Source organism: Myotis lucifugus, unplaced genomic scaffold, assembly GCF_000147115.1.
Source record: "Myotis lucifugus unplaced genomic scaffold, Myoluc2.0 scaffold_35, whole genome shotgun sequence".
NCBI classification, from domain to species: domain Eukaryota; kingdom Metazoa; phylum Chordata; class Mammalia; order Chiroptera; family Vespertilionidae; genus Myotis; species Myotis lucifugus.
In genome coordinates this window covers 1,513,543-1,536,346 of record NW_005871083.1, presented here as the reverse complement: position 1 = coordinate 1,536,346, position 22,804 = coordinate 1,513,543, and the positions used below count along the sequence as shown (strand labels likewise).

The 22,804-nt window shown below is 39.0% G+C and overlaps 1 protein-coding gene across 1 annotated transcript in view; it reads left to right on the top strand.

Moving 5' to 3' along the window:
* The window catches only part of USP10 (ubiquitin specific peptidase 10), a 74,510-nt gene that overhangs the window by 34,122 nt on the left and 17,584 nt on the right, over nt 1–22,804 (top strand). Inside the window, exons 2-4 of the mRNA XM_023752547.1 lie at nt 872–940; nt 11,049–11,109; nt 13,755–14,789. Coding sequence (XP_023608315.1) covers nt 872–940; nt 11,049–11,109; nt 13,755–14,789 — 1,165 coding nt within the window. The remainder of the gene's footprint in view (nt 1–871; nt 941–11,048; nt 11,110–13,754; nt 14,790–22,804) is intronic.

Below are 22,804 nucleotides of genomic sequence, written 5' to 3'. Positions count from 1 at the left end.
AGATAAACATATTACAGTGGGGCCTTGTAAGTCAAGGCCCCTTGTAAGTCAAGGCCCCACTGTAATATGTTTATCTGTGCATCAGGTGTCTGGATTTTTAAAGATAAAAATTGCATACATATTTTTAAAAATTATTAAGATCATTAGTATTTTCCTTTTTTTGGATTTTCCTATCTTCCCATTTGAACCATATTTTCTGCTTTTCTTTAGTATGGATGGCAGAAAAAACTGGAAGTAGTAACATGAGTCAGCAGAAAGGTAAATGGAACAACTGGAAATGTTTGTGAATCAAAAAATTGTCTTGTGCCGAAACCGGTTTGGCTCAGTGGATAGAGCGTCGGCCTGCGGACTGAAGGGTCCCAGGTTCGATTCCGGTCAAGGGCATGTACCTTGGTTGCGGGCACATCCCCAGTGGGAGGTGTGCAGGAGGCAGCTGATCGATGTTTCTTTCTCATTGATGTTTCTAACTCTCTATCTCTCTCCCTTCCTCTCTGTAAAAAATTAATAAAATATATTTTAAAAAAAAATTGTCTTGCAAGCAGGGCTCTGCTTATGAGTTTGGTGTACAAAACTGACCTGTTTCAAAATAAGCTTTAACAATTTCAGAGTTTTCTTTGACAGTTTTGTAGAAAAGGCTAAGTAGTATTTTCTTGTTTGTAATTGGAAAATAGGACACCTAGAAATCTCACTTTATAGACCTTTGATTTAATGAAGGAAGGATCTTGGGCATTTTAGCCTGAATATATCATAGAATTGTTTTAATATATGGTGGTTTTTTCTGAAAGTACATAATTTGTATAGTTTATGTGATCAATGACTCTCTCTCTCTCTCTCTCTCTCTCTCTCTCTTTCTTTCTCTCTTTTCCTTCAGTATATTTTTGGAGATTTTAGCCCTGATGAATTCAATCAATTCTTTGTGACTCCTCGCTCTTCAGTTGAGGTAAGACAAAACTTTGTTTTATTGAGTATATGTGTAGATGTAGTTAATGGTTATGTTTTAGCTCTGCTTTTTAAATTTATGCTTTTTGATAAGGAATTCCAGGGTACAGAAAAGTGCAGAAACTAATATGAGAAATGCCTGAACCCACCAATCAGAGAAATGGATACACACTTTGAATAATTATAAAGGCAGTGTTTATTAAAATAAATTTCATTTAAAAAATGTAATAGAATCAGGTGTTAAAGTGTGTATCCATTTTTTTGGGACACCCTGCATTAACATTTAACTATATTTATAAATAGCAAAACATTATAGATACGGTTGAAACTTCCATTATACCCCTCTTTCATCTCATTCCCCCATTCCCAGAAATTACAACTCTGCTGAAATTGGTAAGTATTGTTTTCTGACTGTGATTTTTATCGTTTACTACATGTGTGTATTTTCAAAAGATAGTGCATTGTATTGTTTTATATGAAATGTCACATAAAATGTCTCATACTGTATTCATCATTTTATAGTTTGTTTATTTTAAGCCAATGTTCTTTAGATTTATCTATGCTGATGCATTTTGTTTTTGTTCTTTGATTTTAATTGCCAAATACCATTAATTGAACACATCACAGTTCTTGTTGAGGACCATTGAGGTCTTTAGCTCTTCCCACTATTACAAAAATGTTGCAATAAGCATATTTGAAATGTCTTATCATGCTCCTTTGGCTTACTCCAGGATATATTCTAGGAATGACACTGCTGGGTTGTGCAAGTGATAACCATCTTTAGTTTTACTAGGGACTGCTTATCTGCTAAGTGGTTTTTAGGGTTTTTTTTTAATCCTCACTTGAGGATTTTTTTTTCTCCCATTGATTTTCAGAGAGTAGAAGGGAGCAGGGTAGGGTAGAGAGAGAGAGAGAAACATCAATGTGAGAGAGATACATTGATTGGTTGCTTGTCACATGGGCTCCGACCGAGGCTGGGGATGAACCTGAAACCCAGGTATGTGGCCTTGACTAGGAATCGAACCTGTGACTCTTTGATGCACGGGCTGACACTAACCATTGAGCATGCTGGCCAGGGCTCTAAGTGGTTTTAACATCAGCAGTGCATGAGACTTTTCTCTATCTCATTTAAAAGCAAAAAAATCTTGCCTAATTCTCAGTATAGGCATACTTAAGATTTGTTAATATATTTTAATTTGATGAATTATAGATTGTCATTGTTTTAATTTACATTTCCCAGATTACAAATAGTTGAGCACTATTTTATTATTTTCATGTCTGTGGTGATACATTTCCACTTCTGTGAATTACACGATCTCTATCTCTTGTCTGTATTTTTTATCAAGTGTTTTTCTTTTTCTTATTGACTTACAGGGTTAATAATCTTGGTTCTGCATGTTACAGGTATCTCTCCTAGCATGAGGGCTTTTAAACTTCATATATGATTCACTTTTTTTTTTCTGGGTAAAGAGAGTACACTTTTCACTTTAATGCCTAATATATTGACTTTTTTCCTCATGGTTTGTAGATTTTAGGTTTTCAAATAAATATCTTTAAAAAAATTTTTTCCTTAAGTTAATAAAGACATTTGTTTTCTTCTAAAAGTGTTAAGGTTTTGTTTTTACTTTAGCATGTAATACAACTTAAATTGAGGCATTGATTTTTGTATGTGTGTGAGGTGGGGAATCTAATAACCCCTCCGCCGTGGCAATAGAAGTGGTCTCAGCACCATTATGTAGAACTCAGCCCTTAGGTGTAGTACCACCCTGTCAAGTCACATCTTCATATATGCTAGGTTGATTCTGGGTCCCCTGTTCTGTTGGCCCTTTGCTCTGTCTCAATACCATGTTTTAATTGCTGAACCTTGTCAGTCTTCCAGCAGGGCACAAACCTTCTTCTTATACTTACAAGTTATTTTGGCTTTCCTTCATTCTTAACTCTTGCTTAGGAATTTATGATCAGCACCTCCAGTTCCATGAAAAATCCTATTGAAATTTCAATTGGAATTGCATTAAAATTGTGGATGAATTTGTAGGAGAATTAACATCTTTATGATAATTTTCCTAAGCATGATTGTAGTATATTTCTCCACTTATTCGGGTCTCCTTTTATGTGATTAATGGTTTCTGTTTTAGTTTAATAAAAACTTCCTGGGAATATTTTTCCAGATTATTATTATTTTTTAAAAATACATTTTATTGATTTTTTTTTTTTTTACAGAGAAGAAGGGAGAGGGATATAGAGTTAGAAACATTGATGAGAGAGAAACATCGATCAGCTGCCTCCTGCACTCCCCATACTGGGGATGTGCCTGCAACCAAGGTACATGCCCTTGAGCAGAATTGAACCTGGGACCGTTCAGTCCGCAGGCCGAAGCTCTATCCACTGAGCCAAACAGTTAGGGCTTATTTTTTAAATATAAAAACTGTTGAGCCCTAGCCGGTTTGGCTTAGTGGATAGAGCATTGGTCTGTAGACTGAAGGGTCCTAGGTTCGATTCTGGTCAAGGGCGCATGTACCTTGGTTGCAGGTTCCTCCCTAGCCCTGGCCCTGGTTGGGGCTCGTGCAGGAGGCAACCAATCGATGTGTTTCTCTCACATTGATGTTTCTCTTTTTTTCCCTCTCTCTCCCACTCTCTCTAAAAATCAATGGAAAAATATCCTCGGGTGAGGATTGAAACACACACACACACACACACACACACACACAACCTATTGAAATTGCATTGAAAAGGAACACCTAAGGAGAAGTAAGTATAGAGTATATCAAGTAAAATATTGGTTAACTTTTAATGAAACCTAACTAGCCTTTTAGATCCCTTAATTTTAGGTCATTAAGTAAATATACACAGTTGTATATTTGCACGCATATTAAATATTTATGTATGGTGTTGCTTTATTTGGTAAAATGGGGCAGGAGAAGCTAGTTCCTTAGAATATGAGTCAAAAGGCCAGGGTTGGGGTCTGGCTGGACCACTTACACATGACCTCTTCACCTTGGCTTCTTGGATTCTAAAAAAATTTTAGAGTTACGGCAGTGGGATTAAATGAGAACACATTGAAAGTATTATTTTAAGCTTAGAGATGTAAGAAAGATCTGTTGTTTTCTCTTTCATTTTAGAAAAAAGGAAGAAAGTAAAACATCAGTTTTCATTTTAGAAATGCATATAGTTTCATTGCCATCTCTATTTCTTGTATTTATTGATGTTAACAGTTATGGTTTTAAGGAACATAAAGATACGATATAGTGAAAGCTAAATTATATATTTTATTTCCTAAAACTATACAATGTATCTCTGCATTTTAGAATTCTGTAGAATTTAAGGGTTGAAGTTTAGTATTTTCTGATAAGAAAATAGTTAACTAGGAAAAACATAATCAGATCCTATATTCCCTAAGCATTAGTGTTAATCGAGGTTCTACTCTATATACTCTACAGTGATTCAAGTTTTAAATAATTTCTGTCTCGAATCACAGTAAAATATGCTGGTGCTTGCCACAGTCTAACAGTGCTCTTTGCAATTAAGGTTTTAAAAAACAATAAAGCCCAACTTCTGTACTTTATGAAAGCTTTTCTCAGGTGTGTGCATATGTGTTGGGTTTGTGAATGTCTGTTTGCAAGTAAGTGTTGGATTAAAAACTTGGGTTTTCATGGTGATATGAAAGTGGAAAATGTACCATATTTCAAGTCTGAAGAGCTGGGTTCCTTTCTCACTCCGCTACTTAAACAGACTCAGTGGCCTTGGGCAATTTCCTCCATCTCATTCTTCCTTTTTTTTTTTTTTAAAAAAAAATTAAAACGGGAGAATGCTTATTTACTTCAGAGAAATGTTGGAAAATCATTAATGTATGACATGATACCTAGTGTGTAATAAGTGTTAGTGGATATAAGGATGCTGGTGGTAAAGTTACGTCAGCCTTTTTTTTTTTTTTAAAGAATAGTTTATTGATTTTTAGAGAGAGGAAGGGATGGGGGAGGAGGAGGAAGAAGAGGACAGGTGCGGGGGAGGCAAGGGAGAACATCAATGTGAGAGCTCAATGTGGACCAGCTGCTTCCTGCAAGCCCCTACTGGGAATCGAGCCCTCAGCCCAGGCATGTGCCCTTGACTGGGAATCGAACCCATCAACCTCCTGGTGCACAGGATGATGCCCAACCAACTGGCCAGGCTGTCAGACTTTTTATTTGCAAAAGTAATTGCTGTGTCTCATTAAAATGAATTACAGTAAAAAATCATAGTGTGTCTGGGCATATGTTGGGGGGGGTCTTTGTTTTTTTTTTTTGTTTGTTTCTTTTGAGCATGCATTGTGTATGGGGGTAGGGTATATCAAGTGCTGTCTGTCAAAATCAAATGTTGTCCAATAACCTGTAAAAGGGAAATACAGGCTAATTAACATGATTGGGCTGAGTTATTATCCTCAATATATAAATATTAAAATTTGGGGGCTTGTATGATAGTGTTGTAATGTACCCCGAGAATCACACAAGGATGCCTCAAGAAGTCGAATTAAAGAGTCACATTTATTGCAAATCCGGGACTATGAGGGGGCATTTCGCTCTCCTATATCTCATAGTGATAAGATGGCCGCAACACCAGATTTATATAGGCAAAAATCACAAAGGTATTGATTACATCCCAGGGTTTGGAATGAGGAACCTGGTTCGCAAAAAAGCAGTTTACAGAAGCAGAAGCAGAAGCAGCATGTTATCTAAATTATAGTTTTGGGTCTCCGGATCACTGAATTGACAGAAACACATTATCTAGAGCCCTCAGGTCTGGAATGAGGAACCTGGTCAGACTTAAGCACGTTATCTAAATTACAGTTTTTGGGTCTCTAGAACACTGAGTCAACGGGGACACGTTAACTGGAGCCCTCTGACCTTGGGATAATTGTGCTGTCCTTCCCAGGTAAAGGAAAATGTGCTTTCTAAGACCAGTATGACCACAACCAATGGGATATTCAAATCACAATCAATAGGGTATTTAATTGAATTGGATAATTTATATAATTCAGAAAATCAAAATAACTTTTCTGTTGTTAAACAAAGCAAATAAGTACAGAAACCAAACAGCAGGGTTAAAGTTAAACTATAGTTTCTACCTGAGATGATTGCTACCATACTTCAATAGTAATATAGGACAGGGACTGTTTAATGTGGGGATGCATGGATGGATCAGTGGGTGTGTGAGTAATGTTATCTCACTTCTGCATAATCCTTTGTTTGGCCTTTTACTTTGTAGGTAAAATTGCACCTCTCATCTGTACTGTTCCTACCAGGTGGCATAAATTAGAATCCAGCCCTGTTCCTCATATATTTTTTTGGCTATTAGGAACTTTTTTTCTTTTCTTGGGCCAAGAGCTCACCAACCAAAATTTGAGTAATCTATGTATATAAAAGGCTAATATGCTAAGTGTCCCTCTGACCGTCCGACCAGTTGCTATGACGCTCACTGACCATCAGGGGACAGACGCTCAATGCAGGAGCTGCCGTGATGCACACTGGCCATTTACAAAGAAACGGCACTGCGAACCTGGTGCCCACAAAGCAACACTTGGCTTCCCCCAAGTGGGACACAGGCCCCACCACCACCCTGGAGCGACACCCCACCAAATCGCAGCCTACACTGCCAAGACCCCATGGCACAAAATGCGGCCGACAGCACAGCCTGGAAACAGTTGCTGTGGGGGCCAGGTAATGACATCATATAGCAACGTCCGGCGTCCGGCTTCCTCTCCCTAGCGACTTGCAGTTTCTCCAGCCCAGGAACACGGCTTGCTTTATAGATAGGTGCAAACATTTTACACTTTAAGCCAGCGGTTCTCAACCTGTGGGTCGCGACCCCTTTGGGGATCGAAGGACCCTTTCACAGGGGTTGCCTAAGACCATCCTGCATATCAGATATTTACATTACGATTCATAACAGTAGCAACATTACAGTTATGAAGTAGAAACGAAAATTTTATGGTTGGGGGTCAGAACATGAGGAACTGTATTAAAGGGTCAGAAGGTTGAGAACCACTGCTTTAACCAAATGTCTGTGCAGTGTTTTCACCTGCCTCATTTCATTTGATCCTCACAGAAGTCCTGCAGTATGTAGATAGGAGACTTGGTGGAATCCTATTTTCTTTTCATCAGATGGAAAATGGAGATTTAGAAAATTTAGAAACTTGACCCGACTGAAAAGAAGTAAGAAATGGTGGAACTTGAAAATGACTTCAGGTTTTCTCACTGCACAGAATACAGTCAAACACTACTGCAGTTAAATATTTCACCCTTTATTCTCTCTGTGTGATCTACAATAATGGTGTGCTTTGTGTTGATATTTACTGCTGTGTTGCTGACAATTACCTGAAAGAGAAGTTGGGGTGCTTCACTGGTCTGGAAAAAGTTTAGCTAAATCAGAAAGCAGGTCTAATTAAGCAAGTTTATCTATCTGTCTATAAAGCTCTTGCTGGCGCCAATCGCAAGCATGTATTTCCATCTGTCATTGTCGATCGTGAATTTGGTTGACACTTCTATTTTAGAGAAAGGGTGAATAGCAATATTAAAATATTTCTTCTAATTAATTTCCTTTCAATGTGCACGAATTCGTGCACTGGGCCTCTAATGTGAAATATAAAAACAATTTTATAAAAAATAAAATAAAAATAAAATTTTAATTCAATTTTATTTAATTAAATAAATTAAATAAAATAAATAAAAATATAAATGTTAAAATATACATTCTTTCTACAAAAGCATCATTACTCTCAGCTGAGAGTTTTTGTCTCTCTCTTAGTTTGCTTTTTGAAATCTTGCCACTGACAAGATAGGGTGGACAGTACTGCTGTTTAAAATAATCAGAAGAAACAAATTCAGCTGAGTGATCTTAAAGCCATACCTTGGAGATATTGCAGGTTCCCTTTCAGTCCACTGCAACAAAGTGAATATTGTAGTAAAAAACGAGTCACACGAATTTTGGGTTTCCCAGTGCATATAAAAGCTTACAGTAGTATGTTAAATGTGCAGTAGTATTGTCTAAAAAAAACAAAGTATATACCTTAATTAAAAATACTTTATTGTTAAAAACCACTAACCATTACCTGAGACTTCAGTGGGTAATAATCATTTTGCTGGTGGAGGGTCGTGCCTCAATGTTGATGTGCTTTCTTCACAATATCTGGGAAGAGCATTTGTAAAATGAAGTGCAATAAAATGAGGCATGCCTATATAAAATTTTTAAAAGTAATTTTAAAAATACCTTTTCTAAAGCTGTGTTCTAGTTTAGAAGCCAGGGTTATTTAAAAATAAAAGTACAGTCAGCTTATGAATGACTGTATTATAAACCCCAGTCATAATCATGTTATTGGTGTTCAAAATAGGGAGAGAATGCTAATTCTTCTTGAAACTTCCCAGACTCTCATCATTAGACCTCAACCAGCTACTGATAACAAGCCTGTGATAGCATTAGGTAGGCTATAGGTGCACAGCACATGCACGTGTGTGGGAGTGGGATGTTAGAATCAGGACAGTTATTCTCAGTGGTTTGGTGTCTTAATATTTCAGAGGAGAGAGTTAGGGTTTGTGAGGATCTTTTAGACAGCAGAACAAATGGTGGCAGCACCAAAACGATTTTAAAACATTACCTTATCAAAGGTCGCAAGTCCTGTCTTCACAAGACTGTTAGCACTTTTACAGACTAAGGTGATTTGACTGTATCTAATATAACTAGATTTGGTTTTTTACATTGCTCAGTGTACTTTTGTGTGTGAGATTTTATGTTTTTGCTTTGGTTTTTATATTTTGTTTCTTATAAATAGCTGTATAAAGAGGGAACTTTAAGCAAACAATTATTACAGTTTATTCTGCTGTGTATTTTTTAAAAATATATTTTTATTTCAGAGAGGAAGGAAGAGGGAGAGATAGAAACATCAATGATGAGAGAGAACCATTGATTGGCTGCCTCCTGCACGCCCCCCACTGAAGATTGAGCCCAGAACCTGGGCATGTGCCCTTGACCGGAATCGAACTCGGGACCCTTCAGTCCGCAGGCCAATGCTCTATCCACTGACCCAAACTGGCCAGGGCTATTCTGCTGTGTATTTATTATACCCAGTTACCAAAGACTGAAGGACTTCTTATGAGTGGAGGAGTTTTTGTTGAAATTAAAGGTCCCATGTGCCTCTAGAGCAGCGGTTCTCAACCTGTGGGTCGCGATCCCTTTGGGGGTTGAACAACCCTTTCACAGGGGTCTCCTAAGACCATCAGAAAACACATTTGTAATTACATATTGTTTTTGTGATTAATCACTATGCTTTAATTATGTTCAATTTGTAACAATGAAAATACATCCTGCATATCAGATATTTACATTACGATTCATAACAGTAGCAAAATTACAGTTATGAAGTAGCAATGAAAATAATTTTATGGTTGGGGGTCACCACAACATGAGGAACTGTATTAAAGGGTCATGGCATTAGGAAGGTTGAGAACCACTGCTCTAGAGTAAAAAAAGAAACACATACTTTTTCTGGGCCGGAACTCATTCCAGCATTCAGTAATTCCCATAATTACACTCTTAACCAGATTAGTATATCAAAGTAAGTGTTTTAAACACACTAACAGAAAATGGCAGTATTGCCCTGGAGTCTGCTGGGTGATATCTTTTCAAATTCTGCTTCTACCACTCAACTAGATTTTGAAATACAGGGACATTAAAAAACAAACACACACAACTTCTAGTGACTTAAAATTGTATCGATTTCTATCACCAGGGGGCACCCCAGTGTTGTTGATAGAAAAAGGGAAGGCATCCTGTGTCTGGGATTCTGCTAAACTTCTTTTGTGGCTGCAGAGGAACATGACTCCCATTTGTGGCTTCTTCAAATGCACCTTTCTGCTCCTTATGTTCGCGTCAGCGGTAAATGCTAGAGCACTTGGTGCGAGTGTTTGAATGGTGTGTGGAATGAATGGTCTTTGCACTTCAGGTGCAAAGCCGGTGTAGCACATCTCTGGGTACAGAATGCTTTTTCCTTTTGTGTCAGTGTGAAGATTACTGGGGTGCCCCCGCATGGTGGAAATATGTGCAGCTCTTAAATCCTGAAAGCAGTCATTTGCTTTTGAATAACTCCACATTTTCTCAGCTTCTTATTTGTCATTAATTCTCTGGGGAGAGAACTTACTCAGTTACTTGGAGCGATAAGTTTTTATCTCTGATTATTGACTTGACTTCCTAAGAGTTGGAGAAATAGGTTGAGGAAGCCACTTAAGCAGTAGTTCTCAGCAGTAGTGGGCATGGGGATCCACCTGAGCGCCTCTGAGTATTGCAGGCTCTGGGATCCCACGCAGGTGGGGGCCATTGTATTGCCAGAGCTGCAGCAAGCAGAGCTTGAGAAGCATTGTGTTATTTGTTATTTTGTTCTGCCTTCAGGTAATAGTTATTTTTCTACTTCCCTTCCCATCTAACTTTCTTATCTCAAGCATACGCATTTGAAACATTTTCAGCTCTTAGATATTATGGAATAGCTGGGAAGAAGAAAAATTTGATGTATTTATAATACCTTTCTGTAGACACTTGCTATTTTGCTTGATCTTTTCCAAACAAGGAATGTGATTTCTAGCTATTAATTTGGTCATTTAAAGCATTATATTAAAAAGGAAGCCACAGTTCCCAGGCTGTTCTTTCCCAGGGGGGCTTTCTCTATCCCCTACCAACAGGCCTGGGTGTGCTGACACGTAGTGATAGTGAACACAAAGTGCTGACGGTCACTAAGTCATCTTTACCAGTGGACAAAGATAGGTGGCTGTGGTGTTATGGGCAGTCATCAGCATCCTGTGAAACAAAGGATATCGCATAAACATTTTATTGAAACTGATTTACTTGTCAATTGTAGTTTTGGTTTTTTTGCTTCATTTTTGGATCTATTTAATAACATATTTTAAAGTATTCCTATGATATCTTTTTCTTAAATGAAGATGATTTACTTTTACTGTCTTTCCATGTGTATTTGGTAAAAATGTCATGAAAAGTTACATGGATAAAGAGTTTTAATGAAGTCCTTTAATGAAGTAGCATGTGTTGGGTTTTAACATTTTGTTGAATTAAAATTTTTCTGATTCCCCATGCAGCTTCCTCCATACAATGGATCAGTTCTGTGTGGCACACAGGCTGCAGATGAACTACCTGATGGTAAGCTTGTTCTTTATTTCCCTGATGTGGATTCTGGCCATATATGCTGGGGGGGCAGGTCACCTGGAAACAGTGTTTTCCTCTTTGTTCATGCTTTTTTAAAAAAAAACAAATTTTTTAAATTGATTTCAGAGAGGAAAGGAGAGGGAGAGAGAGATAGAAACATCAATGATGAGAGAGAATCATTGACTGGTTGCCTCCTGCATGCCCTTGCCTTGCTGCCCAGCTTCTGCAGCAGTGTTTTTATCTGTGTCAGTTGGATTTCTCTGTGTCTATGTACTTTGCACATAGTGAGCATGCTGCAGATGTTTACTCAGTGCTTTAAATTGTTTCATTCTTTTCTTATTTTTAAATATATATTTTTATTTACAGAGAGGAAGGGAGAGGGATAGAGAGTTAGAAACATCGATGAGAGAGAAACATTGACCAGCTGCCTCCTGCACATTCCCCACTGGGGATGTGCCTGCAACCAAGGTACATGCCCTTGACCGGAACCGAACCTGGGACCCTTGAGTCCGAAGGCCAACGCTCTATCCGCTGAGCCAAACCGGTTAGGGCTGTTTCATTATTTTCCTTTCGTATTAAACCTTTCTCTCTAGTTCATTTAGTGCCCCCACCATCTTCGCAGTGGCATAGGCTAGAGATCGGAGGCTTCACTGCGAGTGCTGCAGTGAGCAGACTTGGAGAAACGCCATGTGAGGATGTAATTGTTTTCTTTGAGCTGGGTTTCCTTCTCCCAACAAACCCACAGCATGTCTGACCTGAGCATTGAGTTCCCATGTACCCATTATATTGACAGGGTTGTTCAAAGAATTAGTTTGCAGGACTTCTACCAGTCTTTCAGTTTGACAGGGCTTTGTGCTAACCTCTCTGCCTTGCAGTGCAGTGTACATGTGTGTCCATGCCGAGAATTCCTGGGTAAGAAAAGGAACTGTTGCCCTGGTCAGGGGGCTCGGTTGGAGCATCGTTGTATACCCAAAGGTTGTGGCTGTGGGCTTGGTTCCCAGTCAGGGCACGTACCTAGGTTGTGGGTTCCATCCCCAGCCAGAGCATGTACAGTGGGCAACTGATCAATGTTTCTCTCTCTCTCTCTCTCTCTCTCTCTCTCTCTCTCTCTCTCTCTCTCTCATTGGTGGCTTTATATGTAAACTTACGGTTAGTGTAATTATTGTCAGTAGTCATCTTTCAGTCATCTTTCAGGAACTTTTTGTTGTTGTGCAGCCTCCCCCTCCCCCCTCAGCCCCTCATCCCAACCCCAAGGAAGGGGTGTTTTGTTAAAACAAATGAAGAATTAGCAGACTAGGCCCTGCCCCACACTTTCTTGCACACAACTGGCTTCTCTCTGGGACTGTTTTTAAGCCTTCTATAAAAAGACTTCCAATATATTTAGTACTCTGTAATGGAACATAATTCTTTATAATTTTTTTCCCTTGAAATAAATGCCTTGAAAAAAGTTGGCCTATTATGCTAGACTTGGAGAAATTTTCAGTTATACACTAAAAATGAATTATAAGGCATGTGCTCTTTTCTTAACTGCAAAATTTATTTATAACTTTATTTTATCAGTTATAAGCTTACATTGATGCTTGGTGTCTGTTAAAAGACACAATTGATTCTAAACCTAATTTCAGAGATAAGAACTATGAAAAAACGCACATCTTAGAATGGATGGAATATCTAGGATGTCAGCTGGGAAGAAGTATTGAAAGGCTCCAAAGAGATTTTTAAAAGTTCATGGCCTGATTTTTAACTTTTGGTAATTTTGGAGATACCCTCACCACTCATGGACTTAATCCAATGTGAATTTATTTAGTGGACAAATAATGTGCATTCATGCAAGGCTATTTTCAGACTTCAATTAAGATTATCAGTGGGGGAGATCAGGAGATGGATAATTTTAAAAAGTGCTTTGGAAATATACCTTTATGTAGAGGATGAATTCTTGGTATAGTTTATGCTTTTTGAATTATTAACTTACACTAACTAGAGAAGCCATATATATAGCAATGATTTTAAGTCTCTAAGTTTGTCGTTGTGATTTCCTTTTATTTACTTGTTTTTTTAAATTCTCACCTGAGGACATGCCCGGAGGGGAAGGGGGAAGGGTATCGATGTGAAAGAGAAACATTGATCAGTTGCCTTCCCTGGGGATTGAACCTGCAACTCAGGTATGTTCCCTGAACGGGAATCGAGCTGATGACCTTTTGGTGCCCAGGATGATGCTGAACCAACTGAGCAACTCTGGCTGGGCGTGATTTTCTTTTTATTGTCTAAAAAGCTTATACCTTACTCTCAGCATAATGAAAGCTAGTTGAGTCAGATTTCATTGAGGGGTGTTTTTAGACAGGCGGAATCTTATTTGCTTTATATTATAATTTTAATTTCTACCTTTTGGAAGTCTCCATTAGCTACCCTGAGAGTAGAAGATAAATTCAAGCTGTTTTTCATATCCCTAAATTAAATATAATCTTATAGTTATTACTTTAGCAAATTATTTATTCAGCAGAGAAATAAAATGTCAACTTTGTTCATTAGAAGACTTTAGTGTTTCAGTTTTTAAAGAGAAAATAATTGATATTTTCATAGTTTGTATAGCTGTATTCTTAACTAATAGGATGTTTACTGACTGTTTTCTTTCTAAATAGGACAAGAATATCAGAGAATTGAGTTTGGTGTTAATGAAGTAATTGAATCCAATGACACTTTGCAGCGAACTCCCAACTACAGTATTTCAAGCACATTAAACCCTCAGGCTCCTGAATTTATTCTTAGTTGCACAACTTCCAAAAAGACCCCTGATGACATAGATAAAGAAGCCAACTACAGCTCCATTGACTGCCAATACCCAGGCTCTGCCCTTGATCTGGATGGCAGTTCCAACGCAGAAGCGGAAGTTTTGGAAAACGATGGCACCTCGGGTGGTCTTGGACAAAGGGAGCGTAAAAAGAAGAAAAAACGTCCACCTGGATATTATAGTTACTTGAAAGATGGCAGCGAGGGTAATATTTCCCCCATGGTCAATGGCCATGCCAGTTTAACAATCCTGAACCACATATGCACAGAGGATGTAGAGTTGATGGGCGATATGCCTTTGTTGGGAACACCCAGGACTTGTAGCAGCCCTCAGGACTCCACAGACTTCGTCAGTGGCACTGTGCCTGGAGGTTCTTTCCCTAGAGCCCTGGACAGCAATGCTAGGACTGCAGGGCCACCTGAGGGCTGCCAGGGGCCTAACTTTGAACAGTCCTGTCTTCCTGCAGAGGCTGACAGGGACAGCCTGTTGAGGACAGCTGTGGCTCACCCTTATGTTGGGACTGATACTACTGAAAACCTTGGCGTTACTAACGGACAAATACTTGAATCCTTGGGTGAGGGCTCAGCTGCCAATGGGATGGAGTTGCACACTGTCGAAAGCATGGACTCGGACCCAGCTAAGGCCGAGAGCACTTCCCCTCCCGCCGAGGCCCTGGCCTCTGTGGCGGGCACCACTCCTGTCAGTCAGCCTAAGTCATGGGCCAGTCTTTTCCATGATTCTAAGTCCTCTTCCTCCTCGCCTGTGGCTTCTGTGGAAACTAAGTATTCCCTTCCTGCCACATCTCCCCTGGTCTCTGAAAAGCAGGCTGAAATCAAGGAAGGGCTTGTTCCAGTTTCAGAGGATCCTGTAGCCATAAAGATTGCAGGTATAGTTCAAAAGATACAGGTCGAAAGTGAAGAGGGGAGCAGATCTTGTCGCCTGTTGAGTGAGAAGTTTGAGACAGTCTGGGCTTATAAACTGTGGTGATAGATTGTTACCCAGAGCAATAGTAGATTACCTGTTTGTTAATAGGAGTTTTTGAAGAATGCCTGTGCCTTACATGTTATCTAAAAGCAAAATAATATATAAACAAAACGAGAGGGGGTTGTCATAGCTTTATGTTATTTGAAAAAATCTCTGTTACCAGTCCTTTTCTATTGTCAAATGACATTTCCATTTCTTGCCCTTTGATCAAGTACTTCTGCTCCATTGTGACTTGTCCTATCTGTTACACCTATTGTACACCTTTGGTATAATTCCTGATTTGGACTCACTTTGCATTGTTTCTATATTTTTTAAGATACAAGAAAGCATTTGGGGTTTTTCTTTTTAATGCCTGTTTTGGATTGAGTTAATGGATTTTACTTAGTTTTAACACATCGAAGTTAGCTCTTGACACACACAAAAAACCTAACAGTTTGACTCAAAGTTAAGGTTTTATTTTGAAGTGCTAAGGCTCAAAAGTAGAACCAATTCACAATAAAAATGTAAAGCAGCATAATTTGCAACTTTTTAAGTTAAAGTAGGAAGTCGTAAATACAGAGGAGCATGCATGTTTATATGTATCTAGGAAGCCAGAGCTATTTCATCAGGTTTCATCATACCATGTTTAGTAGCCTATTCTAATGAGTTCTTACCCTATTAGCCGAGTTAAAATAAGCTGTCTTATTGAGGCTTCCTGTGATATCTTCTGATTTAACATTTTGGAGCACCTGACAGCATTACCAGGAATGAGGAGGAATGCAGTAGTAAGCTCTAAAATGTATACCCTTTTATGAATGGTCACAATTCCATCAAATATAAAACATCCTTTCGATGGCAGTAAGATGACAGCATGACAGCAAGCAATACTTTTTTTTTAAGTGAGCATTTTATTCCTTATACAAAATACATTATTTTGAATACTCTCGGTGTCTGCAGTTCTCTTAAAAAGAGGAGATAATTGATAGGCCAGTCATCATTTTGGACTTTATATCTATTTTTAAAAGCCAGGTGATTTCTCTTTTTATTATAACTTTTAGAATGTATTCATTGCAAGGCAATGCTGTTAACAGGATAAGGCAGTATAAGTTTGTATAGATTAAGTTAAAAGCTATTTTAACCTATAATGATAAATGCATGGTGGGATGCTTTTAAAAATGTGTATTCTAAGTTGAAAGTCTTGAAGTCATTGTAGTTATACTTTTGTTCCTAAAAATTACTTCACAAAGGAAAACCTCTCATTCCTGGGGAATTTTCTCAATCTTTAATTACAATAAGAAAGAAAAGCTTCATTTCAAATGTTTTAAAACATTATAGTCATAAAACTTTAAATGTGGTTTGATACATAGTTTGCTTTGTTCTACGTGTGTTAAAGTCTACTTAACCTGCTAAATCTAATGTTAACCTGCTTTGTAAAATACTGTGAATGTAGGAGCTCTTAGCTTCTTGTATTAGGGGAGAGCATTGCTACAATCCAAGTAATTATTTTTGAATTAATGTGGTGTGTCTCCCCCTCATTTATTTTCTTATTTTTTTTTTAATTTTGCAATATTGGGGGACCAGGCGGGCAAGTCCCGAAGGACTTCCCCTCATTTATTTTCTTAATCCTATTTTGATTAGGCCAGTTACAAAGGTGAGTTAATTATCTGAGCAAAAGTTTAGTTCCTTTTAAAATACTTTATTCTTTTGAGCCTGTTTATTGAGCCTTAGAAATACAGAACGTGGTTTGCTGACAGTTCTCAGTATTACTTTCTGTAAGATAATGCAGTGGTAGTAGTCACATTAAATAACACTTGGAATCATATAGAGCTTAGGTAAAATGGTATTGTTTGGAATATTTTTCCCTTTGTCATAGTCTCCTACTTACAGATTTACTTTATAAAAGTGATAAAAAATGCATTCAATTTGCCATGTTAGATTCACTATCACAAATTGTCCTTAAATGGGCATGCTTTTAAGTGTAGACCCACTTATTTTAAGCAGCATTTGACTGAAATTCTAGCTCCATTAAAATATCTGTTAATTTTGTTTATCATAGCATTTGCTCTACATTAGCATCTAGCTGGTTCTACTGAGAGAGTAATTTTTATGTTTATCATTATACTTACTAGCTTTTGGGAAAGAGGGAGAAGAGAACAGTTCAGACATTGTCAACTGTTTTTTTAATTCTTAGGATAGTATCAATATCCACAGCCAATTTTTTTTATCTCAGGTTCATTTATTTTGGATGTTCACATTTCTGGATCATCAGCCCTGTCATTAAGTCTCTGTTCAACTAACTTTTGTATAATCACAAGTGAGATGACAAGTGAACTGTAAAGAATACAGATCATATATAAGGACTTTTGAAGTGGAATACAACCAGCTCTTGATTATTCGTAAACTGTTTAACCATTACATTAATGAGCTCTGCTTTCAACTTCTTGGTGGCAGGGCCATCTTCACAGTGTAGATTATTTGTGAACACTTTGTTCCATTGGCTGTTTCTTAAACATAAACTCTATTTAACTCTATTAAACATAAACTCTGAAGGGAAGAACACTTCAACTGAAACACCAGTAATGGAGAGAGCAAGAAAATTATCACAGGTTGAATCTGTTCAGGAAAATGAATTTGTGTCCATATTTAATTGAAATGTAAAAAAAAATTTAGCCTTTTATTGATCTTTGTTTTGGTGGTTTGTAAATCATATTTATATTCACCCCCTCCCCCTTGGGAAATGATTTCTCAAATAGTTTGCATTTTCTCTTCAAATTCTCCAAAGTAGCGATATGTAGCATGCCCTAATCCAGTGGTCGGCAAACTCATTAGTCAACAGAGCCAAATATCAACAGTACAATGATTGAAATTTCTTTTGAGAGCCAAATTTTTTAAACTTAAACTATATAGGTAGGTACATTGTTATTAACTTAATTAGGGTACTCCTAAGGCTTAGGAAGAGCCACACTCAAGGGGCCAAAGAGCCGCATGAGGCTCACGAGCCACGGTTTGCTGACCACTGCCCTAAGCTAAAAAGAGGTACAGCACCTGTTGGCAGGAATCCACCCTTGTGAGTTGAGAGTTCAATCCATACCTGATTCGATATGTATATGTCCTCACTAATGTTTATGCTGTGTCTTTGTTTTATAGAACTAAACTGAGAGCCCCTCCACTAAATAAAAACATAAGCCGATCTGTAATTAGTGGTACATTTGGGTTGTGTTGCTGTCCTCCACATGATGAGATAACCAAGATAGCACATGTTCTTCCATAGTGATGTAATGAGGAAAAGAGGAACTCTTGGATAATGTTCTGGACGATTAGGAAGATGACAGAAAAATAAGTCAGCATTTCAGAATGTCAACTATCAGACCAGTTATTGAGTGAAAGACTCAATGAAAGTTCTGCACCTTGTGTTTTCACGAATTATAAATGGTAGTATGACTTCTAAATCCTGATTTTAGGAAAACAAAATTTGATGTGTAAAATGTGTATAGGAATAATCATAGCTTATATTGACTTAAAATTTTACAGTGCTAGAATTGCCACTGAGTTTATAAATAATTTCATTTAAATGGTATGTTGCAACATGCAAGCTCCTATATATGTCTTGTAAAATACAAATAACGGTATTAATCACTCATTTTTTTCTGTATGCCAGATTTCACAAAGTTGAACTTTAATCCAGCCATTTAATGTTTGAACTATTACAGAAGTGAAGACATCAGTTTCAATTTCTCATCTCTGTGATATGGAGTCCTTCTGGCATTTGTTCCATTCCAGTATCATTGTTTTGGGGAGGCCCACTCACTGCTGGGGGAAAGGTGGGCTGGGGAAGTCATTTAGGAAAGGTACTCTCTGAATGGGTCTGAGTAGTAAATTACACCAACAGTGATGATTGAAAAGAAGGGAAAAGTTTGGCATTACAATAAACTTGTGATTATTTGCCCTAGAAAGAAGGGAAAATAGCTTACTAAGAGTGCTGACTTGGGACCACATGTCAGATTTAAAGTTTTAGTTTCAGGAAATAACTTTGCCTTCTCTCCTTTATGACTGTCCTTTATGGATTTGATTTTTTAAAAATATATTTTATTGATTTTTTACAGAGAAAGAGAGAGGGATAGAGAGTTAGAAACATCGATGAGAGAGAAAAAACATCGATCAGCTGCCTCCTGCACACCCCCTACAAGGGATGTGCCCACAACCAAGGTACATGCCCTTGACTGGAACCGAACCTGGGACCCTTCAGTCCACAGGCTGACGCTCTATCCACTGAGCCAAACCAGTCAGGGCATGGATTTGATTCTTTTTACTTTTATAATTATAGTGCTTATTGGACTTTAGGCTAGGAATGAAATAGTGAAGGAAATGGTGATATTGTTAGAAAAGGAACTTAAATAGAGCTATGAGTTATGAAAAAATTAAAAGCAGCATTTATACTGGCTTGTCTGCAAGTCACGAATAATTGACTTTTGAATTATAGAAATAGGATTCATTCATTTTAACAGGATTCAATAATAGTGACGGGTGATGACAGGAATTAGAATGGTCTTGCATCTGTGCTATTTTACTAGGAGGGAGAAGAGGAGAAGTGCACTGACAAACTTCATCAGAAGTTAGTGTCTGTCTCAGTTTGGGGTTATTGAAATTATTTGGGGCAAATTGTGATAGAATGTACAATATGTTACAAAAATGAACCTTTAAATTATTTGGATATTTGGTCTTAAGAGAAAATCCTAGTCAGTAAGAAAATTGTAACTTTTTACAATATTGCAATCTTTTTGAAATGGAACTTTATTAATATATGTTGGCAGAACTTAATTTTAAGGAATTTAAGCTAACATTTCTTCTTGGAGTACTGACAATTGTACTCTAAAACTTTTCCATAAATTAATATTAGTGCAGCGGTTCTCAACCTGTGGGTCGTGACCATCGGAAAACACATATAGCATATCAGATATTTACATTACGATTCATAACAGTAGCAAAATTACAGTTATGAAGTAGCAATGAAAATAATTTTATGGTTGGGGGTCACCATAACATGAAGAACTGTATTCAAGGGTCGAGGCATTAGGAAGGTTGAGAACCTATTAGTGCTTTATCCTATATAATAAAACCCTAATATGCAAATCAACTGAACAGCAAAATGACCGGTCACTATGACGTGCACTAGCTCAATGCAGGAGCTTCCCCCTGGTGGTCAGTGCACTCCCATGGGCATGGGGGTGCTGGGGGCTCAGCTAGAAGCCAGGCTCATGGCTGGTGTGGTGGTGGGAGCCTCTCCCGCCTCTGAGGCAGTGCTAAGGAGCAGTGAGCCCAGCTTCTGGCTGGCTAGCGCAGCAGTGGTGGCGGGAGCCTCTCCTGCCTCTGCAGCAGCGCTAAGGACCCCTCAGGGATGTCTGCCTGCTGACTTAGGCCTGCTCCCCGCAAAGGTCCTGGGCTGCAAGAGGGTGCAGGCCAGGCTGAGGGAACCCCCCCTTTCCGCCCCACCCCCACCCCCCAGTACACAGATGTCATGCACTGGGCCTCTAGTTTTCTAATAAGGATTATGTAGTGTCTGTAATGAGCTGACAACCCTGCTAGGAGTTTTCTGTACTTGTGTTACATTATCACACAGTAGCTTCCCCCATGTCTGATCATGGTACAGTCTGTTACAGGTGAGGAACATCCAGCTCCAGACTGTGAAATGAATGAAGTGGCAGAGCCAGGGTGTGAACCCAAGTGTCTGGTTTGTCTTCCTGGACCCTTGCCCTTGCCTTTGCCTGGTTTTCCCCAGGGGTGCTCCTGGGGGCTTTCTGAACTATGTGATAGAATGACCTTTAAAGTTTACTGGATCATTTCTGTCCAGTTGGGATGCAGCCATTTACCATAACCAATAACTTCAGTCTCCAGATGGTTAATTCATCCCATGCTACTGTCTAATACAGGGGTGGAGAACGTCCAACCCGTGGGTCATATAAGGCCCGTGAAATCTGGCTTGGCCCTGCCAAGGCATTAGGGGTGAGTTAATTAAATGTTTGACCAAATATAGCAGGCTAATTTTTAAATTTTGTGTGGCCCATGAATGATGTGATAAGTATCCAAGTGACCCTTGGCAGGAAAAAGTTTCCCCATTCCTGGTCTAATATGTACTTACAGTATGCCATTCACTGTCTAGGTCAGTGAGTAACAATTGGCCTTGCCTTGAGAGATGTCTACGGAATAAGGTAGGAAAGGAACAGGTGGCAGCTCTTATTAGCAGAAAGAGAAGGAATCATTTGCAAAAGATGAGGAGGAGACTTGATGTAGCCAATAGGGATGACACTATCAGGTTAGTGACAGGCCATGAAGTCCTGTTACCCAGGACGGGGAAGACTCGGCTGAGTACTTAGCAGTGTGAAGTGTTGTCTATAAAGAGCTGCCTATTTAGGGAAGGAGCTACACCCCCCTGATACAAGGTAGCCACTGATAGTGTCTGTTGCTAGGGAGATACAGTGTGTAACTTAGATGCCTTCAAGGAAGACTGTTTCCAGTTGTTAGTCAATCTTACTTTGAGAGTAGTGTTTAGGATCTTTGGAAGATAGTAATAACAGAATGGTTATGTATTTTAGCTTATGGAAGACTTGCCACAGTAGAGAAAATTTTTCTAGAATAACAGCTTAATCATTAAGGAAACTCTAGATTGTTCAGTGTTTCTATTTCCTAAGTCTGTAAAGACTTGTTAATCTACATTTACTAATGAATCCTGTGGTTCTACATTGTTTCAGAGTTTTTGCCTTTTTAATTTTATAGATATATAATAGAGGCCTGGTGCACAGATTCGTGCACTGTTGGGGTATTTTGGCCTGGTATGAGCCCTCTCGCAATCGGGGACCCCTCGGGGGATGTCGGAGAGCCGGTTTCAGCCCGATCCCCTCAGGCCAGGCTGAAGGGATCCCCACCGGTGCACGAATCTGTGCAACGGGCCTCTAGTATGCATACAAGATTTTTTGGTTAATCTCTTTCCGCCCCCGCCCCCCCCCCCCCATCGCCTCCCTTTCCTCTGAGATTCATCAGTCTGTTCGATGTTTCCATGCCTGTGCATTGAGCGTCTGCCCCCTGGTGGTCAGTGTACATCATAGCAAACAGTAGAACTGTCGCTTAGGCTTTTGTATATATTTATATAGACTAGAGGCCCGTGCACTGGTGGGGTCCCTTGGCCTGGCCTGCGTGGATTGGGCCAAAACTGGCTCTCCGACATCCCCCAAGGGGTCCCGGATTGCGAGAGGGCGCAGGCCAGGCCGGGCCAAAGGACCCCACCAGAGCACAATTGGGGCTGGGGAGGGACTGCGGGAGGGTTCCAGGGAGTGCCCGGCCCATCTTGCCCAGTCCCATTCGGCCAGACCCCAGCAGCAAGCTAACCTACTGGTCGGAGCATCATAGCAATTGGTCAGTGCGTGTCATAGCGATTGGTTGAACAGTCACTTAGGCTTTTATATATATAGCTGTCTACTTGGAATGTTCTGTTACTTGCAGTTATTGAAGAAACCACTAGGTGATGCTAAGAGACTTGAATTTCATATTGTGGAAGATCAACAGTGAAATGGCTTTTTTACCTGCCTGCTCCTTAAAATACACAAACCAAAAGTAATGGGCAGAAGTTGGCATCAGTTCAAGGGGAGGGTTGATTAGAAACTAAAGATTTCTATCCAACCAATACGTGCTGTTTCCCAGCTGGATGTTGGAAAGAAGTCAGCTATTAGTCAATTTTAAGTTGGATCTGTTCTCTTAATTCCATAGGGTTTGAATGTCTCATTCTCCAGGGGTGCAGATTATTCTGGGTGTGTGGCTTAGTTAAGAACATAGGAGGAGATGGCTTTTCAGTGGAGCTGAGAGCAGTTCTTGATGTTTTTGTACCGGGTTCCTTTTTCAGAGTGGAGTTAGCCTTGTCATAAATGATTTTTTTGTTTAACAAGATAT